The 23539-nt window shown below is 40.2% G+C and overlaps 2 protein-coding genes and 1 long non-coding RNA gene across 5 annotated transcripts in view; 2 read left to right on the top strand and 1 right to left on the bottom strand.

Moving 5' to 3' along the window:
• Positions 1-135: 135 nt before the first annotated feature.
• On the top strand, positions 136-16206 carry LOC103130755 (sperm-associated antigen 5-like). Of its 2 annotated transcripts, none has more exons than XM_007542248.2 (25): positions 136-303; positions 1419-1491; positions 1575-1688; positions 2231-4098; positions 4821-5013; positions 6001-6117; positions 6398-6490; positions 6565-6699; positions 7430-7549; positions 7954-8046; positions 8291-8425; positions 9350-9443; positions 9526-9673; positions 9762-9812; positions 10206-10380; positions 11523-11656; positions 11738-11888; positions 12671-12812; positions 13421-13664; positions 14083-14215; positions 14302-14382; positions 14469-14618; positions 15622-15696; positions 15800-15880; positions 15965-16206. In XM_007542248.2, exons 2-25 carry the CDS (start codon positions 1465-1467, stop codon positions 16034-16036), a joined length of 4626 nt encoding a protein of 1541 aa, XP_007542310.1. In that variant the 5' UTR covers positions 136-303; positions 1419-1464; the 3' UTR covers positions 16037-16206. The 2 variants fall into 2 exon arrangements, with proteins under 2 accessions (XP_007542310.1, XP_007542309.1); XM_007542247.2 differs by having other exon boundaries at positions 11738-11906.
• Positions 16207-18386: 2180 nt separating this feature from the next.
• LOC107834572 (uncharacterized) overlaps positions 18387-23539 on the top strand; it is a 68723-nt gene continuing 63570 nt past the window's right edge. For both annotated transcript variants that reach the window (XR_001660368.1, XR_001660367.1), the window contains exon 1: positions 18387-18425. This is a non-coding gene — a long non-coding RNA (uncharacterized LOC107834572). The remainder of the gene's footprint in view (positions 18426-23539) is intronic.
• On the bottom strand, positions 21553-23400 carry foxe1 (forkhead box E1). Its single transcript, XM_007542246.1, has 2 exons — positions 23253-23400; positions 21553-23169 (listed from the first exon to the last, which is right to left on the bottom strand). The coding sequence occupies exon 2, from the start codon at positions 23130-23132 to the stop codon at positions 22023-22025; it is 1110 nt and encodes a 369-aa protein (XP_007542308.1). The 5' UTR covers positions 23133-23169; positions 23253-23400; the 3' UTR covers positions 21553-22022.

The raw sequence follows: 23539 nt of genomic DNA, 5'->3' as shown, positions 1-23539 counted from the left end.
AAACTAAATACATAGGCAAGTATGACTCAATCCACAACATTGAAAGTGAACATTATTCGAGTAAAAAAAACAAAACTGAATAAAACAGCGCCCTGTTGTAGTTGCATTTCCTTCCTCTAAGTGGCGGCATTACACAAAAGCAGGGTTTGTGGGTCAGAAGAAGAGAAGCGACCAATCAGCGCCGAATTTGTGTTTTTGAATCGGTCTGTTTTGAACGTAACGCGGTTGATGTCAGCTCGGGAAAAACAACTTTATTCATCAGATTTGAAACCTTGGTTCAAGTTGGCTGTTTAAGTCTGGAAGGTGAAGTATTTTAAGACTGTATAACGCTCGTGTTTGAAATAATTGCAGTTAAATTTTCATGTTTAATTGGTTGTTCGTTAACTGACTCCGTTACAAAAAAACAACTTCAGCTAACGTAAGTTTTCCATAACTTAGACGTGTTTTAATGCTCTCTGAACGTCTTTAGCTGCGTTTACTCTACTGTTATTGTTCTAATCACCTCAATAATTTAAACATGTTAAACTATGAATGCATGTTATAGCATTTAGTAGGTGTTTAACAGGTTCTATCTGCCTGATCACTGACATCAGAAGCTAGCTTGTTCTCAAGATTTCTGCGTAAATAATGAACAAACATACGCCTGCTAAACAATGTAAATAAGCACAGTAAATATCAAAACTTTAATAGTATCAGAGGCCGGTGTTGTTTATAAATAAATGCTGATATTTAATATGAGCACTAAGCCAGCAACAGACTAAAAATAAATAGAGGCTTAATTAATAAACATTACTGTCAGATAAACGCATAAAAGTAATGGATTATGAGAAAACAAATTTGCACAGTAAATCAAAGTCTTAGATTTACTCTTCTATTCACTCCTTCTAAATGTAAAAATTTTAATTCAGATAATTACGATTGGTCTGATGCTATCTAAGATAACATTTAATAATTAGAATAAATTGGATATGATGTGACTGAATTGATTTTTCCTTTATAAATAACCATGGGATTATATATTTTGTGAGTTTGTACTATTAAAAATAAAAATGAGCTGAATTTACTTGTCCTCATGGTGAAAAAGCATATAGCGGCAGTGGGAAATAATGACTCCCTTTGGAAGGAATTAACGTTAAGCTGGCTCAGTTGAGTTATAAGAGCACTTGGACACAAAAATCACAGAAGCACTGGCCTTCATAGGAGTATTTACACTGTAGACGAAAATACACTTTTACCGTATTTTCTTTTACAGTGAAAAGAAAGAACTGGGGTAATGGCAGCAGCTGTTCAATGGAGTAAACCACGACTAAACAGAAGCATTAAGCAATATTGCAGCTGCAATGGAATTCTTTGGTGTATTACGTGATTGAGAATTGGTTGGGGTGTAAAAATAGATTATTATTGTTTTAAATTTGCAGCTGAAGAGGTTGTTTATGCGAACTCCAGATTGATCTTTGTGAGAGGATGTCACGGTCCAGCACAGAAGACTGGGTAAGTCTTGTTCTGCACACAGTGTGAGATTATTGCTCAGTTTGGTGTCTGATGATGATCCACTAAACGTTTGTTGATGGTAGTCTTCCAGTAGGAGAGGCGAGCGAACTCCTCTGAGAAGCCTGGAAAATGAGACTCCGTCATCGAGGATCAGGTCAAAACCACAATTCAGCGGTGACACAGTGAAAGCCAGCATGGTGAGTTTGTACAAACTTTCAGGAATATTGACTTAGTTTTTTTTATTTGTGGGTTGCTGTTTGGAAAGTTACACTGCCCAAAATTCCCAGATTATCAGATAGAAAATGGAGTTCATTTTTCAAAGTCATAATTTCTTCTACTTATTTATAATTATAAATGTAAGTATCACACTAAATATTTAATTAGCAAGCTAAATATTTATCTTCAGCTTAAACATTTAGCTTCAAAGTAAATATTCAATGAGCAAGTTAAATATTACATTTGCCACTAAATTTAGATTCATGTAATTAGCAAGCTCAACATTGAGTTTCAAACTAAATACTTACTTAGGAAGCTAAATATTTAGCTTTCTAATATTTAGCCTGTTAATTAAATATTTAGTCTTTATTTATAGACAAATGAAAAGCATGGTGGAAATATGATTTGAAAAATGGACCCCTATTTTTATCTCATAACCAGCTACAAAGCTCAAATGATTGATGTTATTTTTAATAGTGTAAGTTTTGCTTTATTGTTACTCATTATTAAATCTCTTCCACAGTCTGACCTTCATCTCTGTGACACACAGACCCAGTTGGGCACTCTGACCGTTCCCGTTTCCATGGATACTACCCAGTCTGTGTGTGGACTTGGAGACGTCACATTCAAAACCTTTATTTGTTCCGGAGGTGAAGTTGAGATTTCAGACTCCTCAGATGGTGGAGGACAGAGTTTGATTTTTCCTAACGATGGGACAACTTTTACTCTCACCGTCGAAACGGAAGATTCAGTCGCTTCACCCAGCAGGACGGAGCAATCCTGCGGTGAGCACGTGGAGCATCCATATTCCAACCGCAGCGTCGAACAGCCGGATTCGCCCATCACCTGTGAAGCCGATGAGGAGAAATGTTTAATGTGGAAGTCGTTCGCCTGTGATGGAGGTGAGGTTGAAGTTTCAGACTCCACTGGATTACAGGAAGAGACGGTTCCTCTGCCCCAGGACGACCTCTGGGGTCCAGCACAAGACGACGGCACAAACTCAGCCGACTGCACCCTGCTGCTTCCAGCGGAGCATGTCGATCATCTCTACTGCAGCAGTGGAAACGATGATCTCTCGACAGCGCAGAGATCAGAAAACCCTGATGATCTAACTCTGAAGCTGCTGAACTGCAGCGGTGGCGAGGTAGAAATCCCAGCAGACGCTGATGTTGCAGATGAAACTATTCCTCTTTCTCACACCTGTTCTGGCTGCAACCATAGCATGGATCCGAGTGTGTTAGCCAGTGATTATGATCTGGGAAACAGTAAAGATCACTTAGATCATCCGTACTGCAACGTAAAATACAACTCCTCTCCTCCACCAGAGGAGGTGAACACTGTTCCGGACGTACAACCGTGCAGCGCTGAAATAAACTCAGTGCTACCTCACGGTCAGGATGAGAAGTTTGATTGGAAATCAGGTGAATCCCAGGTGTCTGAGAAGATGTTGACTTCGCCTAAAGAGAATTACAACGAAGAACAAATGACTGACCGTCTGAAGAACAGAGAAGCTGATACTAATCCTCCACCTGAGAGTAACGCATCATTAAAGGTGGTGGATGAGATTCCTGAAAACACTCCTTTAGTTGCGTCCGACTGCAGCCGTCTTGACGCGTCGGCAGAAACTCTACCACAGCAGCAACAGCTGGATTCCAGATCCCACTCCGAGGCAAAGGACAGCGCTCTGGGTTCTTTGGGTCTCTGTAACTCTGCAGAAAAAGCTCCTCCTGCAACTCCTGTTATCTTAAAAGTCCTGTCCGAGTGTCCGTCAGTTGCCTCCGCCCTGCAGTTTCTCAGCCCCATCGTGAAGAGAGCGTCTCTGTCCGCGCTGAAGCGCCCCGTGGTGTCGGGTCAGGACATGTTTCTACCTGACGATTCTGCTCTGGAGGATGAGAAAAGCCTTTGGGCTCCTGTTGATGTTGACTCCATGGGGCTGTTAGCAGAGCAGCTCGAAAACCCAATGCCCCGCCCTCTGCTTAACTCCACGGTTGTAAGTTCAAAGCCACAGGAGGATTCTGGGAAGAAATCGCAGCCGGAAACGGTGCCGCTGATTCCTGATGGCCAGTTTCAGCAGCAGCTTCGGCAGATGGCCGAGTTCCTCATGATGGCGTGTGGAAAGATGAGCGCTGCTGCTCCTGCTGCCTTCATGGCCCCCTCAGACAGAGCAGATCCTCCTGCTGCCTTCATGGCCCCCTCAGACAGAGCAGATCCTCCTGCTGCCTTCATGGCCCCCTCAGACAGAGCAGATCCTGCAGAGTCCCACAGCGTCTGTGTGGGCACCAGTCCACTGAAGATGGTGGACCACAGTCTGAACACGTCGGGAATATTTGTGAAAAAGAGGGAATTCTCTGTGACTGATTCCTGCACAGCGACCGAACCGCTCATCTGGAAGTGAGTGATGTCTCTTTCTTTTTCTTTCTAACTTTGTTTCAAACATTCTTCTGTCTTTCCTTCATTCCTTCGTTCTGTTGACCTTTCTTTCTTTTGAAGTTTCTTTCCTTCTTTCTTTCAAAATTTATTTCTAACTTCTTTTCATATTTATAAACAGTGAATTTGAACCTGTGCAGTTGATTCTTATCCTTAAACGTAATTGTGTTTATAATCACTCTACTCTGTGAAAAAAAATGAACGATTCACCAAAAGTTACAGATTAATGACCTCCATGCCCACGATGGATGGATAACTGATGGGTGATAGATTGATGGATAGCTGTGGGAAAACGACAGAAATTTGGCCTACGATAGTGATTCGCAGTCTACTGCTTGTTGATGACGTAATCAGCTGGTATCAAAACGGAGCAAGCGGGAATCGGATGGCGGGGAACGCAAGGGAGAGGTCGTTTAACAGGCAGGTTAAAAAAAAAGTAAACAAAACAGTTACAAATATTGCATACGATTTACATCTGCAAAAACAAGTTTAAGCACATAAAAATACATATATTACACTCAATTGTTATCAGATATGTTTTTTTGTTTGCTTGTTTCTGTTGTAAGATTTATACAAATCGTATTGCGATGCGTATCGTCACCGCCACCCATCAGAATGTATATTGTGATATGAATTTTATGCCATCCCTAGACGGATGGGTGTAAAGTTCTCCGGTGTGGTTTCAGTTTACCTGCAGGCAGCCTGGAGAGCCTCCCGCGGCTGGAGCTGGAGCAGAGGCTGATGTCCAGCATGATCATGGTGGAGGCGCTGGTCCAGCAGCTGGCTGCAGCCAGGGCGCACCGCCGCCCCTCTTCGGGCCCGGCTCCTTCGGACCTGAGAGAAAAGCTGGTTCAGACGGACCACACTGAGCTCAGTCAGGTAAAAACACTGAACGGATCATAACTGGGGATGCAAGTTATCCATTGATGAGTGATTGAGCTCATCGATCAACTACCAACTAATTGATAAGTGGCCATTTTCTTAAAAATCTGAGTTTTCTCTTGCATGAAGAGGATCGATTGTCTTTCTTTACTAACCAAGACGCACTTGCATAAAGTGCATCTTGCATCCCACCCCTGATCCTCATATGTGTACATAGGAAAAAACTAGAGTAAATTTTTGCCTAAAATCTTGAAAATTTTGAGATTAATCTCAGAAATGTTGTAGAAAAAACTTGGAAATTTTTGAAGTTGAAAAGTCAGAGATTTGCAAGATAAAACTCGGAAATTTTGAGATTAATTTCAGAAATTGTTTTTGGGGAAAAAACATGAAAATTTCTGCGTGTGAAGTAAAAAATTTGAGAAGAAAAAGTCAGAAATTTTGAGATTAATTTTACACTTCCTAGAAAAAACTTGCTAATTTTCTGAGCTCGCACATATGAAAATTTTCGACTTTTGGACATTGTCTGAGTTTCAAAAGTTGAAAGTTTTTGACTTTTCGAGCTCAAAAATGTCCAATTTCTTTCTAGAAGACTTCTGAGATCAATCTCCTTTGCCCAAAAGATGGATATCTTTGCCCAAAAGATGGATATCTTTTGGGCAAATTTATCCCTCCTTTTATTATTATTTTTTAACCTACAATGGCCCTAACCTACAATGCTGTTGTATACACCAAACTCAGTTTGGACCATTTATGGTTCTGGTATGGCACTGCCATCTTTGTTTCTGTATCAACTGGCTCCGCTTCAGGATGACCATCCCTCTGCTGGATGGTGGCTAAACTGCAACACTGAAAGAACACCTAAATGGACTTTATACTTTAATGAAGTGGAACTAATTTTAATCTAATAAACCATTAATTTGCGTCCCTCATTAGCTTGTTTTGAATTTTTCTGATAAACTTTTAATATTTTCATTCCTTGTTCAGACCACGATGTACAGAGATCTCTACATGGAGGCTCTGAGCCGGATAACTGAGCTGGAGCTTGATGGAAATTCCCTGCAGAATCTCGTCCAGGCTGTGCAGGAGATGAGAGCTGCCATGGTGAGACAAACCTCAGAAATCACCTCAACATTTAAGCTGCTGTCAGGGTTTGTAAAGGGATGTAGTGTTTTAGTTGTCCCGATGTAGAAAACCATCACAAGACATGATAGTGAATTGAAACTGTTTTCTTTTTTAGTTTATTTGCATTGTTTAAAGCGTGTTCCTGGAAAAGTTTGAAATCCTACCTTGAAAAGTGCTTGAATTTGACTGAAAAGTGTATGAATCCTGATCTGTGGATAGAGATAAAAATGTTTTTAAACCTGTTGGACTTTCTCTGCAGTCTTCTTTGAGCAGCGACACAGATGCAGCTCTGTCCAACATGAAGAAAATGGGCGAAACCATCAGGGAGGACCATCAGAACCTGGCGTCCCATGTATGTAAATTTATACCTTTCAGCTGATTGAATATGTGTAATAATTAATCCAGCTTTGTTGTGCTGTTCTGTAGTACGAGCTCATGAAGTCCCTGTTTGAGAAATCAAAGGAAACCCAGAGAAGAATCCTGGAGAAAGTGAAAGAAGTTCTTCAGCAGAGGAGCAGCATGGAGGCTCGGATGGAAGAAGCCTTCACAGCCAAGGAGGCAGTAAGGAAAATACAAGATCAATACCTCATATTGATTAGAACTAAAAATATTAATTGTAATTTATCATTAACAAAAATATACAGACTCAAGAAAAGGCTATTTTCTCAAAGAACACCACACTCAGAGCAGAGCAGCAATTATGTCAACACTGTACTAAAGTATATATTTCTCATTTAAAATAATAATAAAAAAACTCTTAAAGTGGTACAAGTTTCAGCTTCTAATTCTGCAAAAAAAGACTCCTATTAAGCAAATTTTGCTGTCCAATTATTAATAAATGAATCCAAAAAATGCATGCAGCTAATTGATTTATTACTTTTAGCGACTGGCCTTCCCTCAAAATTGTTTATTTCTTGACAAGCTACTCCCATCCAAACTGTTAAATATATTACAATTAATAATAGAGTTTATAACACAGTGTGAAACTACAGGTAATTTTAAATATGACCTAATTATAAAATAAGTCAGATAAATAAATTGAATCATTTTAAATATTCAAAATAAATAAAACAAGAGAAACAGCAAATAAAATGAATTCTTAGTCTCTGTAAACAAAATTATCTTTAGAAAAAAGGTTCAGTTAAGACCAAAACACCAGAGTGAAGACTTTTATCATCCAGTTATTGGTAGAAAAAAAGATCATGCAAATGGAAATTATTGAGGTTGTTTTAATATGTCATGTGGTTAAACGATTTATTGTGTTGTAAACGGTGCGTTTGTCTGTCTGCAGGCTTTCAGTGCCATGGATCAGCTGAGGACTCACTGCGCCTCTGAAGTCTCAGCTCTGGAGAAATGTGTCGGATCTCAGGAGGAGCTGCTGGTGGCTCTGAACCAAACCTACCCGGATCAGGTAAACAAAATGACTGGAGGTGCAGAAAATAATAATGGATTCTATAGGAAATCACAAATCAATGGCGCGGATCATTTCCGGTTCAGTCTTGTGGGAGCTATGTATATTGGCCATTTAAGTTACAGAATTTTATTCTTAAACAAATTTTTCTTCTAAGATAAACTGATGGAATTTGATTGTCCAGTATGGAGCCTTGCAGAATTGTTTTAAATAAATGTTTTATTCATTAACTCTCTATTGGTTTCTGAATTTAAAAATTGTTTCTGAATCAAATTTTGTCCCTAAAAATTGTAATCGAATAAAATTGTTTGACGCTGAAAGATTTGCATGTCTGAAAATGAGCTCGTTCTGTAAGAACTCTTCTGACCCTAACCTGCATGGTGTTGCTTCCTCATCTCCTGCAGGTTGCTCTGAACCGGACCTGCCAGGAAACGCTGAGCTCGGCCTCCGATCTTCTGTCCCGAACTGCAGAGGATCACTCCAGCCTGATGCAGGAGGTACGCTGTACTATTTCACTGTTGTGAAATAGATTTTTTATTTTTATGAAAAAACTAAAACTACTGCTATAACTAAAAAAGGCTTAATTGAAACTAAGCAATATTTAGCTGATAACTAATAAAAACAGCGATCTCACTCTAAAAACTGATTCAAGCCAACTAACTGTATTAGAACAAAACGTCGGAACGAATTAGAACAAAACTACAACATTATACTCTCACTCCCTGGTTTTCTGTCTGCCAGCTCTGCAGCGTGCGGAGCCTCCTGCAGAAAACGGCCCCGATGCTCCTTCAGCTGAACGAGCGAGCCGCCGCCGCGCTGAGGGAGAGGGACGAGCATCGGACGGCGAGAGAGCGAGCCGCCGAAGAGAAAGAGCAGGTCAGATGAAACGGGCTGGATTAGGCCGTTTAATCTGAGATGGAGCAGATTATTGGAGGTTAAACGTTACTCTGGGGAAAGTGGCTGTGTGGTTGGTTCTGTAGCGAACTTTCTCATGTTTAGGTGTTGCTTAGCAACATGCTTACCGTGGCGATCGGTCCCATCGATGTGGAGGTTCGGCCCTGAACCCGGTCCAAACCTTTCAGGATTTCTTCATTTGTCTTTAAATTTTCAGTGAAATTCTGGAAATTAAAGTTCAATAAGTCTGCTAAAAAACTATTAGTTTCCTTTCTGATCCTCTTTTCCCTTTTTTCCTGCCTTTGCCTTTCTTTTGTTCTTTATTTCCTTCTTTCATTTGTCCTGTCTTTTATTTTTCCTTTTTCATTTGTCCTTTCCTTCTTGGGTTTGTCTTTTGGTTTGTTCGTCCTTTATTTTATCTCTGTCTTTTCATTCATTTTTCATTTAATTTGTCTTATTTTGTTTGTCTGTTGTTTGTTTTTTTGTCTGCTTGTGTCCATCCATCTTTTTACTGATTCATTTGTTAGTCCTGTCATTTTTCTGTCCCTCTTTTCTGTCTTTTTGTCTTTTCATCTTTTCATTTGTTCTTTTTGCTTGTCTTTTTGTTCATACATCCTTTATTTTGTTTGTCCTTTTATTTCATTCATCCTCTTTTGTTTTTCGTTTTCTTTCTCCCATCATTGTGTTTTATGTCTTCTGTGTCTTTCGTTCCTTACATATGTAGTGAAGTGTTAGGTTTTGTGTTTCATATTAAAAATTGGGCTGATCGGCCTGATAACTCAGACAGTTTCATTCTGGAATGTTGACAATAACAATGTGTGTGTTTTAATGTAAATCAGTTCTGTGTTTGGCGGTTTAGCTGGTTGAAACTAAAAGCGTCGTCTCCAACGATCCTCTGCTCTACAGATTGAAGACGAGCTGAAGGAAACTCACCTGAACCTCCAAACCGCCTCGCAGCAGATCAGCGATTTAAATCTGCAGATCACCATCCTGACATCAGGTGGCGTTTCATTCACTCCTCGCTGTTTTTCTGCTTCTTTGAGTGTTTCAGATGTTTTATTTTCTGTTTTGGTAAATTTCAGAGATGGGCGTCCTGCGGGAGAAACTAACGGCGGGAGAGGAGGAGTCTGCTCAGCTGGAGAGGAAGGTGACGGAGCTGTCTGCGACCATTTCCTCCACGTTGGCGTCCTACGCCTTCCTGGAGCAGGCGCTCGCCGCCGAGACCACCAAGTAGGATCCAAGGGTCAGAGGTCAGGACATCTGGTGATGAGGGAAGGCTTTGCTTTAACGCAGCATGTGGGTTTTTCTGTTTCTGCAGGCTGCAGCAGTCCTGGAAAGACTTGCATGAAGCCAACGAAAGAGCAAATCAGTAAGCGCCGACTTTGATTCGATTTTAGGAGAAGTTTCAACAATTTGAGAGAATTTATAGAAACTCAATAATTGAAGAGGAAGAAGGCTTTTCAGATTTCCAGACTTTATTTTCCGTCTCTTGTTGTTTCCTTCTTTTATGCACTCCTTTCAGATCCTTCATTGCTTCCTTTTAAATCCTTCCTTCCTTTTTTCCTTTTTTTCCTTTCTTCCTTCTGTCTTTCCTACCTTACTTGCTTTCTTCTTTCTTTCCTTCCTTCTTCTTTCATTTTCCTTTCTTGCAGATCCTTCCATTCTTCTTTCCTTCCTTCCCTCCTCCCTTTCTTTCCTTTCATTTAGTTTTTCAGTAAATTTCTTCGCCTGCTGTGTGTTTTCTCTCCTGTTTCTCCTCCAGGCTGCAGGGGTCTCTGTCGGGTTCAGAGCAGCGGGTCAGTGAACTGGACTGGGCGCTGGCTGAGAGCGACCAGCAGCTCGGTCAGCTCCAGAACCTTTACCAGTCTCAGACGGTTCAGATCCAGCAGCTGCAGGAAGTCTGCGCCCAGCTGGGCGGCGTGCGGGAAATGAACGAGGTCAGCTGGAATCCCGTCACGTTTTAGTGACGCTTTTATTCTGAAATTTACTTAATCAGTTTAAATCCCCATCACATTAAAAACCTAATATTAGCTTTTTAATTAAAAACAGTTTTTTTGTTCTGTTGTCCAACCAACAATCACTTTTTGTACAAACTGCAGAAAAACAAAAATATTTACTAAAAACCTGCAAAATTGTTAAGACTTTTTGAAAGATGCTTCTTAGTGTCCAGTGTTCAATGTTTGTAAAAATAACATTTGCGTAATAGTGTGAATTTCCACTGCAGAGTTTCACACTAAAAGAACAAACTGTATTTCTGCAGTGTTTTTATGTTAATGGAGCCACAAAAGTCACAGGAATCGATATGATCAGCTGGTGTTGGTGTGACCAGCAAGCGAGTAAACAATCTGTTTAAGGTGTTACCTTGGCTGTAGGTACAATCATCCTTTTCTGGCTTCTCATTACTTTGTTTACCGATTTTATGGTAAATAGCATATTTACCAATTGTATTACTTTTGTAAGCTGTTCTAATACCCTCGTTACTACAGTGTTTGTAAAATGTTAAGTTTTGCAAATTATGGAGTGGGCTTCTTACAACAATTTCAAACTCCTATCTCCAAAAAGCCACGGGTATTCAGAATACCATCCATTAAAGGGGACAGAATTTATATTTGTCATGTTTACTCCCGTTTTAGTTTCTACTGCTTCTAAAAACATCCTAATAAAACATGTACTTTTTGGCAATATGTTAAAGTTTTTTGGCGTCTGGAAAATGAGCCATTTCAAAAACCTTCATGATGTAACGTCACAAATTAGCAAGCAGTGCCCGTTACCTGGCAACCCAAGCAGCGTTCCACCCGTCACCTAGCAAGCCCAGCAGAGTTCCGCCCGTCACCTAGCAAGCCCAGCAGAGTTCCGCCCGTCACCTAGCAAGCCAAGCTGAGCTTCAGCAGGTTTAGTCAGCTCGTTTAACCACTGTGCTATGGCTGCTGGAAAAGACAAGTGTTTTGTTGTGGACTTACCATCCAGAAACCAGTTACTACATTCTTGTTGATTGTGTAGAAGGTTCCACATCTGCTTTTCAAAGATGTATGGTTGTATTTCCACACCCCGCGCTTCATTTCAGCCATTTTTATTTCAGTTCCTGCAGATGGAGAACGAGCTGGCGAGGGAGCAGGTGGCTGAGAGCGAACGGATGCTCAGGGGCAACCTGCAGGCGCTGCGGGAGAGAAACATCGAGTGCGAAGACCTGAAATCAGAAGTCTACAAACTTCAGTAAGTTTGTTTCATTTCTAGCTAGTTAAGATTCTCTAATTTTTCATGCAGGTTTAAATCGATCTGTGTGTTTTTTTAAAGGCTTGAGAATCAGAGTCTGAGTGACGAGCTGGAAACGGCCCGATGCGCAGCCGGCGCCGCTCGCATGGAGCTGCAGGAGAAGATGGCTGAGGCGGTCACTGAGATCACCGTCCTGCATCACACGCTGCGCGGCCTGACCACACAGCTGCAGGTTTCCCTTAGCAACCAGGTAATGAAACCTGAAGCATAAAGACTCAAAAAAGGCTAAGAGAACAACACACTCAGAGCAGCAATGAAGACAAAACTGTACAAAATATACACACATCTTGCATTTAATATAAAAAACTTTTTATAAATATGTTCTACCTATTTTTAGCTTCGGCTTGTTCAAATTCTGTTACAAAATCTGGTGTTAGCCCATTTTTCTGTCAATTATTAATCAATTTAATCCAAAAACTAATAAACATATCAGAGCCCTACTCTGTACTGAGTTTAAATCGAGGATAAATGACTGAGCTCTAAATTATTATTTTAGCTGCAAATGCATCCTTTGCTACAAATGATCACTGAAGGAATGCTATTCCATTTTAGGCAATTAAATGTTTATTTTCTTATCTAAAAAATTAATTGTTTATTAATTTGCATATTTTAATGTATTTCTAATATTGCTTAAAAAGCCTCAAGTGGTTAAATCAAAATCTGCCAGTTTGCTTACACGATTGTCAGAACAATCATTACTGAGATAATAGTTAGTGTCAGCCTTGAGGAACAAATGAAGTCAAAGACAAAATAATAAATCCTTCAGCTGGTCGTATGATTTTTAATAAAAAAAAATTCAAACATAAAATGACCCAGAAATCCTGGAGAAGCACTGACCAACACCACTAAAAAGGACTAATGGTCATGAAGGTCAGTTGTTGCTTCCCTGAGAGTTTCTATTAATCTGAGGCTGTAAATATGTTGAGAGTTTTAAGCACATTATTTTGTTTTCAGAGGGAAGAACACCAAAAGCAGAAAGAGTCGGCCATGATGTCCGGTGCGGCGCGCCATCAGACGTCCGGCTCCTTCGTCGACAGCGTCATGGTGGCTTTAACGGCCGAGAAGGAGGAAGACGTCAGAACAGACTCAACTTTAGGTGAAAACTTTTTAACTAATATGAGTTTATTTGTTTGTTTATCTGGATCCCCATTCACCGTTACCGTGACAATGGCTACTCCTCCTGGGGTCCATGTTATTAAAAGAACAAACATTTATTACGAAAACAGTGACACACACTTAAAAAAGCAATGGTAATGAATGTTAATTCATGAATGTACAATTTTAAAATTGTCATGATGAAATAATTAAGAAGACTCTTTTAAAAGCTCCAACATTTGTTATTTGAAACAGATGAAGGAAGTGATTTCCAGGTTTTCATTTCTGTTGCACATTGACAGGGTAAAAAAGTCTTTTAAAGAATGCCTTGTATTAAAATAGTCTACAGTTTGGCTAAATAAAAGTTGAACATTTGGTTGTTTGCTACAACATCTATTTTCCCCTTGGGATCAAAAATGTATCTTTTAATTGAATTAAACCTTTGTTTTCATAAACGGACAATTATTCAAAACATATCAAACATTTGAGAAGAAATTAATAATATTTCACCTTTATCCATGTATTTTACTTTCAAATAATAAATTCTGCTTCACTTGCTGATTAAAAATGTTGATTTGAGTCTGATTTGTGATCTTTGTTTCCCCTCAGATGCATCAGAGCCACAGAGTGATGCGTTTTTCAGCGAGACGAGCGCCTTCACCCGCATTGCAGCTCTGAACCCGAAGACGATCTCAGACCCGGTCCAGGATGAAGAGGAGGATGAGGAGGAGGAGCAGAGCAGCATGGCGGAGCTCCTCTCTGGCCTCAGCAGAACCGTCGCAGAGCTCATCAGCACGCTGCAACAGGCGCAGCGCTGCAGAGACGCACAGCTGCAGGAGCTGCACGGCACCATGTAGGTGGACGATACCAGGCAGCGGATAGGATCGGATTTATCTGGATTTTTAATGCATAAATACTTTTATTACTTGCAGTTACTGTTTAAAATTATGTAGTGGTAAAGAAAGAAATGTCTGACATGATTTCCCACCAGCTGTCCAACAGCAGAAAAGTCAGCAAAAACTTTTCGGATGTTAAGATCCGTCGTCGTTTGTTTTAGTTTTTCCACACATAAATGTTTTAGTTTGCCAAACTGTTTTTAATATATCTTATATATTTAATTGGAACGTTAAGGATAAAAGTTTGTCTAAGTTTTGGGAGATCGGAGATCGGTTGATACTTAAATGTGAAGACAATCTTGTCTACCTTGGCAGCAACAACTTGGTCTTAAGATGTTTTATTCTCCCCCCTCTGATGTTTGCATGCTGTTTTAGCGGTGGCCTGCAGGTGGAGCTGCAGACCTCAAGCAGCAGGCATCAAGCTGAAGTCCTTGAGTTGAAGCAGGAGGTGCGGCGCCTCAGCAGCCTGGTGGAGAAAGGAAACCAGGCTCTGCAGCAGAAAGCTCAGGTTTGGACTCCTGATGTTTCTGCATCTGTTGTTGGATTGCAATTCAGTCCGACAAGTTTAAATTTTTTATTTTTTTCTCCACTTAGGACGAAAAAACTCTGACGAAGCTGATGGCAGACGTCCAAGAGGCCCAGGAGATTTTAAGCAAACACAAGAGCGACAACAATGTATAACTTTAAAATCCAGATATGAGCTTTAAGGAAACATTATCATTATAGTTATTCGGTTTTGATGTTTTAAATTTCCCCCTCAGGAGTTGCGAAGGGATGCGGCGGAGCTGCGTCGCGCTCTGCAGCAGTCCATAGTGGAGTCCCAGTTCCTGCGGGAGGAGCTGAGGAGAACCGGCGGCCCGGCGGCGGCCCCGGCTCATCACATGGAGGAGAAGATCCAGCTGCTGAAGGAGGTCAGTACCGCTGCTGATCACAGTGGGTAAAATAAGCATTGATCACTATTTTCCAACATATTTCTGACATTAAATTTTCACCAGCTGTTGCTAACAACCTGAGTAATCCATACATAGAAAAAAACAAAACCTAATAAGTTCAGAAATTAAGATATGTGAAATAATTTAAAAATGCTTCCTGATGTTTAATACTTTGTACTAAAGCCTTTGTAGTTTCAAGACCTCCTCTTGTGATTTTTGCCCATTTTTCTACAAATCTATAAATCTCTGATTTTTAGTTCTTTCCATAGATTTTCAATTGGATGGTTCTAACAGATTTCTTTCTCTGAAGCCAGTTGGGTTTTCTCGGCTTTGTCTTTGGGATTATTGTCTTGCTGAAATGTCCACCCTCATTTCATTTTCATCATTCTGGTAGATGATAGCAGTTTTATTGTTCTTATTTTTTATTCATCCTCCGAATTTTTAAAAATGTTTTTCAGTACCATATGCAGAAAAACAGCCTCCCTTCATGATGTTCCCATCTTTAAACTTTATTGTTGAACAGCTGCATGAGATATATTGACAATTCAACCATGGTGGCGCTAGCGCTAATCAGATATCTGCCAATCAGATATGGGAGTGGCTACCACTTCCTGTTGCCTTCTTTTGCGTTTCCATCAGTAGTAACATCTGGCGGATTACTTGGGTTGATCACATGACTCACGTGATGATAAAAATGTTTCCATTGCAGTTTTTTTCCGCAATTGGCCTGTTTCCATTACACAGATTTATTTTCGTAATTTCATTTTGTGCAATTTTATGGTGACTGAAAACAATAGATAGATTTCAACCTATTTATTTTTGTTTCTCTCTATGTATGGAATAGTTGGATTTCTACCCGCTGGAAATTTCATAACAATAACACGTTCGGAAATATGATTATTATAAAAAATCGTGGCACATTCATTACTTATTTTATCTGTGGAGTCGTCGATTTGTGATTGTTGATGTTTTTGTCCACCAGGTGGAGAAGCTGAAGGCCAGTCTACAGGAAGCAGAGCAGGCCAAATTTAAACTCCTGGAGAGAGCCAAGCGGCATGTGAGTGCTGATCGTATCTGTGGGCTCACTGATTTCTGTCCACACACCTGTGTGGGAAAATACTTGACAGTCGTCGTGTTTATTATCATCCCATCTCTTTTAGCAAATTATCCACCAAACCAACCAGCAGAAGTCTGAGAATGAGCTCCAGATTTTAAACCACATGATCAATAAAGTCAGAGAGGTGAGGCATTTATTCTGTTGTAGTTCATATTAGTGATTTTATCCTTTTTTAACGTTTGATGGAAGTGTTTTTATTTCCTCACAGACTCTCCTTTCGCTGCCAGAAGTGGTGAAACATTGCGAACAGCTGCAGCAGCTGGTGGATTACATCGGGTGACGAGTTTCTGGTTGTCGACACGTGTTTTAGATTATTTATGTTTTTTGTGTTTATTGACTTGTTTTTATCTTTAGAATGATTAGAATATCTTAATATGTTGGACATGTCATTTCTTTTGTCAATAAATTAAAAATCAACAATATAAACATTAAACCAGTCTTGTTCAATCTTGATATTTTCTCTTGCATTTCATAACTCTTTTTCTGGTTCTAAAAAAAATAAAGCACTTTCTGGGAACTTTACTGTTGAAATGCTGGTGTCCAAAGTGTGGCCCAGTGGCCATTTGTGGCCATTGCCATGATTCTGTGCAGCCCTTGTCCACAATTCAACATTAGTTGATAATTATTAATCTTTTATCAACCAATTTCTTTGCTTTTGTTTATAGTGTTGGATTTCTTGCTGCCTTTTGGCCAGGACTCTGTTGAAAAAGATGTTTTTAATCTCAATGTTTATATTTAAGTGTGTGTGTGTGTGTGTGTGTGTCTTGGTTAAGTAAAAAAAATAAAATAAAGATAGCACATACCACCAAAACATTGAGTAACTTATTCGAAAGTAGAATTGAGATGTACAATTTACTATGTAGAATAAGAGTTTTGAGAAAAAGGTATTCTATCAGAATGTTATTGTAGGCTAGAATACATCTTAAACTATTTACAGATACTGTTTTGAAATCAGGCTAATACATTCAGTCAAAAATAATATATTTAGTGGAGTAGCTTTTGGGTTGTAACAGCTTGAGATCAAAACTGATAAATAAGTGATATGTAAATCATTAATTACAGTAACATGAGGAAATGTGACTTGGATTCCACCTCTGCTAATTGTGTTCTTTTATTCCTCTATTGAGTAATCCAAAAGTTCCAGTTTTGAATATACTTTTGATTTGAATATATTTAAAGTGTGCCTTTCCTAAGTGGTTAGAATCATAAGATGGCTGCCACTTTGAAGTGGCTGTTTTTATTATGTACATGGCTAGAGTAGTTAAATTACAAACTTTAGATGGGCTTTCACAAGTAAAGAAGTATAAAAATGACTAATTTTTTTTTCAGAAATAAGTAATAAGAGATAATTATGCAGGTATTGCACTAATCACCTTAAGGTCCCTTTAAAAAACAATGAAAATCTGGACATTAATCTGTGAAACACCCTGACAGTTTGATCACTTTACACTGTAACTGTAAAATATACTGTAACGATTCTGGGTTATGTGTATTTGTTGTATGTTACATTGCGATCTTTATTGTTATGTGTATAAAGTTATAGGCTTCTGACTCTGCTCACATGATGGACCTGTCATGTGGGCGGGGATCAGGGAGCAGCAGGACAGGACCGGAAGAGGAGGGAGTTCGGGGGTGTTAGCAGGAAGCTAGTTCGGGGAGCGCAACGGTTTGTTGGAGGTGTGAGCTGCGGCCTCAGAAATAGCGGCTCGTTTCTAATTACTAATAAACCCGTTGTGCTGGCGTCATTATAATACATTACGATTATACAGTGAGGTTTAGAAAATACAGCTATTTGCCGTAAACATAAATGTTTCTGGAAAAAATATATAGAATTCGTCGGATTACTAAGCTGTACTGCAAAGTTTAAATGTACCGTTGCATTGTGGGATATTTACCGGCTGGAGGCGACTGTTCGCGGGCTTGAAAACGGGACCAATAATGACTTCGACCGGGTAAGTAGCTTTTGAGTCATATTTAAAAAAAAAAATCTTTTTTGTGTCTGTTAGTTGACAAAAATTTATTTTATGTGGTTACATCGAGCTATTCGAGCTTCTATCTATTCTTCTATGTTTGCTAAAATTGACTTTTTTTTTAGCTTTAGCTAAACTAGCATCTTGACGCAAGTGGTTTTTAGTTCTGTTTTGACGTTTGTGTTTCATCCAAAATATGCCGATGGTTACATTATTAGCCAACACTAATGTTAGTGGTGACATTGGGGTAAATATTTTATTTTTTCAGTCATTTTTGGTGGCAGTCTTAAACTGGCATGTTCTATGCATAACTCTGGCATACTATCAGGCGACCTAAAAGGGTTAAAGCTTAAGGAATTAATGTGGTCCAAACTTAATTCAACACAGCTCCTAGTGTTGAATTAGGAACTTGACCTAATTATTTGATTCAGCTGTGCTGAATCAGAGACACATCTAAACATCTATGTTTCCACACCTGACAGTCCTGTAGATTTAGTTTGATTAGGGGCAAAGTTAACAATATTTGTTACATTATTAGCTGGTGCAGTTCACTTTCACACTGCACTGTATGAAATGAACCAAATCCTTTGAAAAACCTGTGCTCCTCACCCGTGGCAGTGCTGCACCAAGAACTACTGAAGGAAACTACACAAAAACCTCAGAAGAACTCACTGAGCGCAACTTCCTTCTTCACGACAGGTAAGGAAAAAAGGAGTAGCATCAGATTTTAGTGGTTGTAAGATTTTTCTGTGTTTTTGATAAAAGACCGGGAGTTATTACTCCCGCTAACTCTAGACTTGTGTGTTTGTTTACCCAGAATACCATGTTTGTTTCCTGCTTTTGGTCGGTCTCCAGTTCGCACGGCATTCACCAATGCATTTGAACCACACTAGAGTTCATTTAAACCGAACCGTGACTGAAGTTTGTAAACGGATCCGAGTTCGATTGCATAGTCATACCTCCCCAAACAAACCAAACTTTCTACACAAATAAACTAGAGTTGGATTAAAGTGAACCAAACCAAATGACTCTTAAGTTGCATTCTAACCCTTGACGACTGGAGTTTGACACCTGTGGAGTTGAGTAAACAAACTTAATGTGACTTTTCTTTTTTGTAAAGCAGACACCTTTTCAAAATCAATTGATATTCCTCTTTGATAACTTTGGTTGAAAAAGTAGAGACAGTGATGTTAAGAAGCAGGAAGACGATACATCTGCCTCGTGTGTTTACATTTGGTTCTCCCGCCCAACAAATAGACTTCATGCTCTCCAAAGTAAAAAAAAAAACCTCAACAGATTTGGAGCAATTAAATGAACTAAAGGTGTGAAAGGAAAACGCCCTCAAAAAAACATTACTAGCTTATTTGAAACAAAAAAAAACTCGTCTTTGTGCTCCAACTGATCTGAATGAAATTAGACATGCATCTCTGCAGATCCCTGGTATCGACTCATTAATTTGTGGATATAAAAGTTTCAGGATGGGAGCTCTGCATGACTGAACGTGGGCACCCCTCCTTCAAAAAAGTTGCATAAAATGAGTTGGAACAACTTTCACTCCCATCGTTTTTATATGCAAATAAGCAACAGAAACCCCGGTTGGGCCCAACTGGCTGATACCTTGTCATTATCTAGCTTTGTAGCCTCCAGGCAGCCACCGCCCTGGGCAGAGAGCCATATTGCTCATGTTAAATCCACCACTACAGACATAAATAATTTAATTTGTGGTCAACACCAAGCGACGGTTTTCAGACATGTGATGCATCATGGATTAAGCAGCATAATTGACATTTAATATGATTCACATCATGGATTTGCATGAAACTTGGTAGTCTAATTGTCCAGCTAAGTTGCTTTTCTGACTGACAAAATGCTTCTTCAGCTGCATCTCCTTCCTTTCTTTCCTTCCTCTTCTTACACAACAGCTTTCTGCAACAAGAATCATTTACATATGATTGTCCATAATCACTGGTTTGAATATGGACTAAATTATACCAAGAACTTCGCACTTTTCTTTTTTTTTTTGAGTGCAATAATGCATGTCATACTCAACTTTTCTAAAAAAAAAAAAAAAGAAAGAAAAAATTAAATATAATCTGGTTTTTAATTTGTAACATAATTTAAATGCCCTGAAAATCCTTTTTAAACAGCTGCTTCCAAGCATTTCAGTTTAAACCCACAAAAAATCCAAATATCAATTGGAAACGTAGAATATTAAAAGCTGAGATGCACAAATAATGCTTATAGATTAAATTTTCATCATATTTCTACTTTCTACACCTCTCTACTTCTGATTTTCATGTATTATAACTCTTGTAGTAATAAATAAAGGCAAAAGTATTCACACTCCTTTAGCATTTCCTTGTTTTATCATGTTGCAACCAGAAGCATCTGGGTTTCATATTATAGCCAAACACAGGTGGCACAAAATTTTAAGTGAAAGAAAAAGAATAGATGCTTTCTAACATTTTTCTAAGTAAAAACCTGAAACGTGTTGGATGCTTTTCCATTCCCGTCCTGCATGAATCAACAACTTTCCGCGCAGTTAAAGCTGCGAGTGTTTTGGGGGGAATGTCTGCCAGCTTTTGGACGTCTTGCAACTGAATGTTTTTATACATTCTTCTTTTCAAAAAAATAAAAAAATAAATCTCATGCAGTTGAAACAAAAAGTGTCTGAAGTTTGAAAACTTTGCCACAGATTCCAAGTCTTTGCAATCGACTGCAGTACATTTTAATTAGGGTGTCAGAGTAAATGGGGAGAATGGAAAGTGCATTCCACATTTACAGATTTTATTTGTGGTTGTTGTTTTTTTGTAAACTATGCATTAATTTACCTACATTCATATAGGTGTCAGAAAATCCCTTTTACGTTTGTGTTGGTAATGTGACAAAATCTAGAAATTAAATATGTCAACATGTTTTGCCAGAGAGCATGATTAAAAATGCTCTTTAAGTATCTAAAAAGCCAAGTAACTGCACTTTTTTAAAACTTTGCGTGGTTGTTTAACTCATTCGTCCGTCAGGTTTTTTTTCCCCCTGCATGTAGGTTTCTGTGGAAGTTTGTAAAGGTGTAGTTAATCAGTAGGTAAATATTTGCTCAGGTTGGATGATTGCTCTGTTCAAGCCTTCTCCCAATATTGTTACACAGTGTGTACTATGTACAGTTACAGGTTCTATTGGTTTTCTAGTTGTATAACTGGGTAATTTTAGGTTTTGTTACATTTAATGAGTGAAATTATTGCGGCTTGTCATGTTCCTCCTTTCCAACTAAGAATTGTAACAGAAAAAAGCCCAGAATATGGAAACATATATCTGATCTTAATAAAATAAGATATATATCTTATCTTATACAAAAATCGTAGAATCTCGCATTTAGAGGTAAATAAATGAAGCATTTAAGCAACAAAACTGGTTTAATGGACAATAATGAAGCGTTTCACTGCGAGTCTCGTCTTGTCAAATCCTCAGGCTGAGGAAGAGTCTTCTGAGCTCCGTGTTGGTTTTGCGGGATGAAATATCGAGTTACTAAGTCAATTCATTTCCTTGATTAGTGAAGTGAAGTACTAAGCTGATGCCTGGACATGATAAAGTGGAGTCTGGTCACAGTGAGTGGTAAAGCTGCGGCTCCAGACGACACTTCAAACCAGCTGAGCTGAGACGCTGAAGGAAGCAACACAAAAAAATAATGCTTCTCTCTATTTAATTTGGTAGTTGGGACCTGGATAAATGATTTTAATTTACCACTTTAATAAGTATTTGCTATAAGAAATATTTTCCGCACTTTATATAATGAAACCCGAATAATTGTTTTGTTTGAGAACAATTTTAGTGCAATGGTTTACCAGTAAATAAATGTTTTTTATTCACGAAGAAAAAGTGCTCTATCAATTTATTTACAAAAAAGCAAACAAAATATACATTTTTGTTTTAAAAAAAAAACAAAACAAAAAAAAACAATGACATGCACACTTTCTTTCTACAATTAATCCTCTGCAAACAAACCTGTTAGTGTAAAGCCAGTAACCATGAAGCACAATAATTTATATGAACATAACAAATTCTGTTTTTGAAGCTCAGCAAGCTTGTCGGTGTTTTATCCGTTCACATTGTGACAAAAAAATGGGAGAAAAAGGTATATTTGAGTGAAAACTTACAGAATGAGAAGATGGGCTTTTAAAATAAAAGCAAGAAAAAAAAATCACATTTATCATCTCAGTCTGCTCAGTTTAGAGAAAACAAGTCACGTTTGTGCGCTCGAATGTCACTTTCTGATTGGAGCCAACATTGAGGTTCAGCAGCTCAGATCGCGGGAACAAACCGGTCCATCGTCCCGGGATACGACGGGTGTCTCAGGTAGCTCCCACTGTTGGTAACTGCACCTGCCGCAGCGCTGTTGTACTGGGAGAAAGAGCCAAGCTGCACTGGAGACGCCCGGCCGTAATGGTCCACTGTCTCTGCAGAGCCGTGGGCCGCGGCGTGGATCCTGCCTGCCGAAGCGTAACCCGGGCTGTGACCCTGTCCGTAGGAGCCCTGGTGGGCGTGGTGGTGCGGGTGGCCATTCGGGCCGGAGTAGGTGAACCCGGGGTGCGTCGCGGAGCGGGGCGGCACCGCTCCCCCGCACTGCTGACCCTGGAACCCCGGCGTTCCCAAGCTGCAGGCGGCGGACCCGTTAGGCAGCCCCTCCGGACTGAAGCTGCGGCCCGGCTGCTGCATCATCTCCGCACCCTGACCCGCCAGCATGCCGGCTGACGCCGGATGTCCGATGATGTTATTGATGCTAAACATACGGGTCTGGCTGTGTGCGAACCCAGGCGGCGATGATGAGGGGTAGTAAGCGGCAGAGGGCAGCTGCTGGCCGTATGCAGGGTTGACCGCCATATTGGGGTACACAGAACCAGAGTACGCCGCTGACCTGGTGATCTGGACCGGGGAGAAAACCGGCGTCTCGTGAACATACGCGGCGTAGGTGCTGAGGTCGCAGCGCTTGAACCTCTTCCTGCGCCTCAGGAAGCTGCCGCTCTCAAACATGTCCTCTGCGTTGGGGTCCAGTGCCCAGTAGTTGCCCTTCCCGGGTCGCCCGGGTTCCCGCGGGATCTTGATGAAGCAGTCGTTCAGCGTCAGGTTGTGGCGGATGGAGTTCTGCCACTTCTTGGAGTTGTCTCTGTAGAAGGGGAACCGCTCGGTGATGAACTTGTAGATCCCCCCCAGCGTCAGCTTGCGGTCGGGGGAGTTGGCGATGGCCATGGAGATGAGAGCGATGTAGCTGTACGGCGGTTTCCCCCTCTGCAGAGGTCTCTTCCTCCTCCTGCCGCGCGGCTGCTGATCCTCCGTCTGCGGAGAAGGGTTGGAGGACGGCAACCCGGAGTCCGCCGGAGACTCTTTCTCCACTTTGACCACCGGCATTGTCATCGCAAAACCCCCAACAAGTGATTCGGAAGAGGTCCTCCTTAGGAGCAAGTAACCAAATTATTTCTGGGGCAGGGCAAAACCAGACATCTGCCAAAAAACTTAAAAACAACAAAAACCTACTGTCTCTGAGTCCAAAACCAGCAGATCTTCCCCTGCAAGACGAGTAAATTTCCTCTGTTAAAAGATAAGAGCGTCTTGTTTTCCTGTCTCGCTGTCAGCTGCAGTGAGAGGTGAGCTGTGAAGGTGCCATTTGCTTTAAGGTGTGAGAAAGAATGAGTCACTTAGTTACCTGGAGAGTGTTTTACCTGTAGGGCCACGCCCCCAGAGCATCACATGCTCCCTGCATACCTGAGCTTCAGGTTCATGAGGGTCTGTTGTTCACGTTTGCCAAGAGTCTCCATGCTTTT

The sequence above is a fragment of the Poecilia formosa genome, unplaced genomic scaffold, assembly GCF_000485575.1.
Source record: "Poecilia formosa unplaced genomic scaffold, Poecilia_formosa-5.1.2 Scaffold668, whole genome shotgun sequence".
NCBI lineage: Eukaryota > Metazoa > Chordata > Actinopteri > Cyprinodontiformes > Poeciliidae > Poecilia > Poecilia formosa.
The sequence above is the reverse complement of the archived record's forward strand: the minus strand, read 5'-3'. Positions and strand labels throughout refer to the sequence as shown.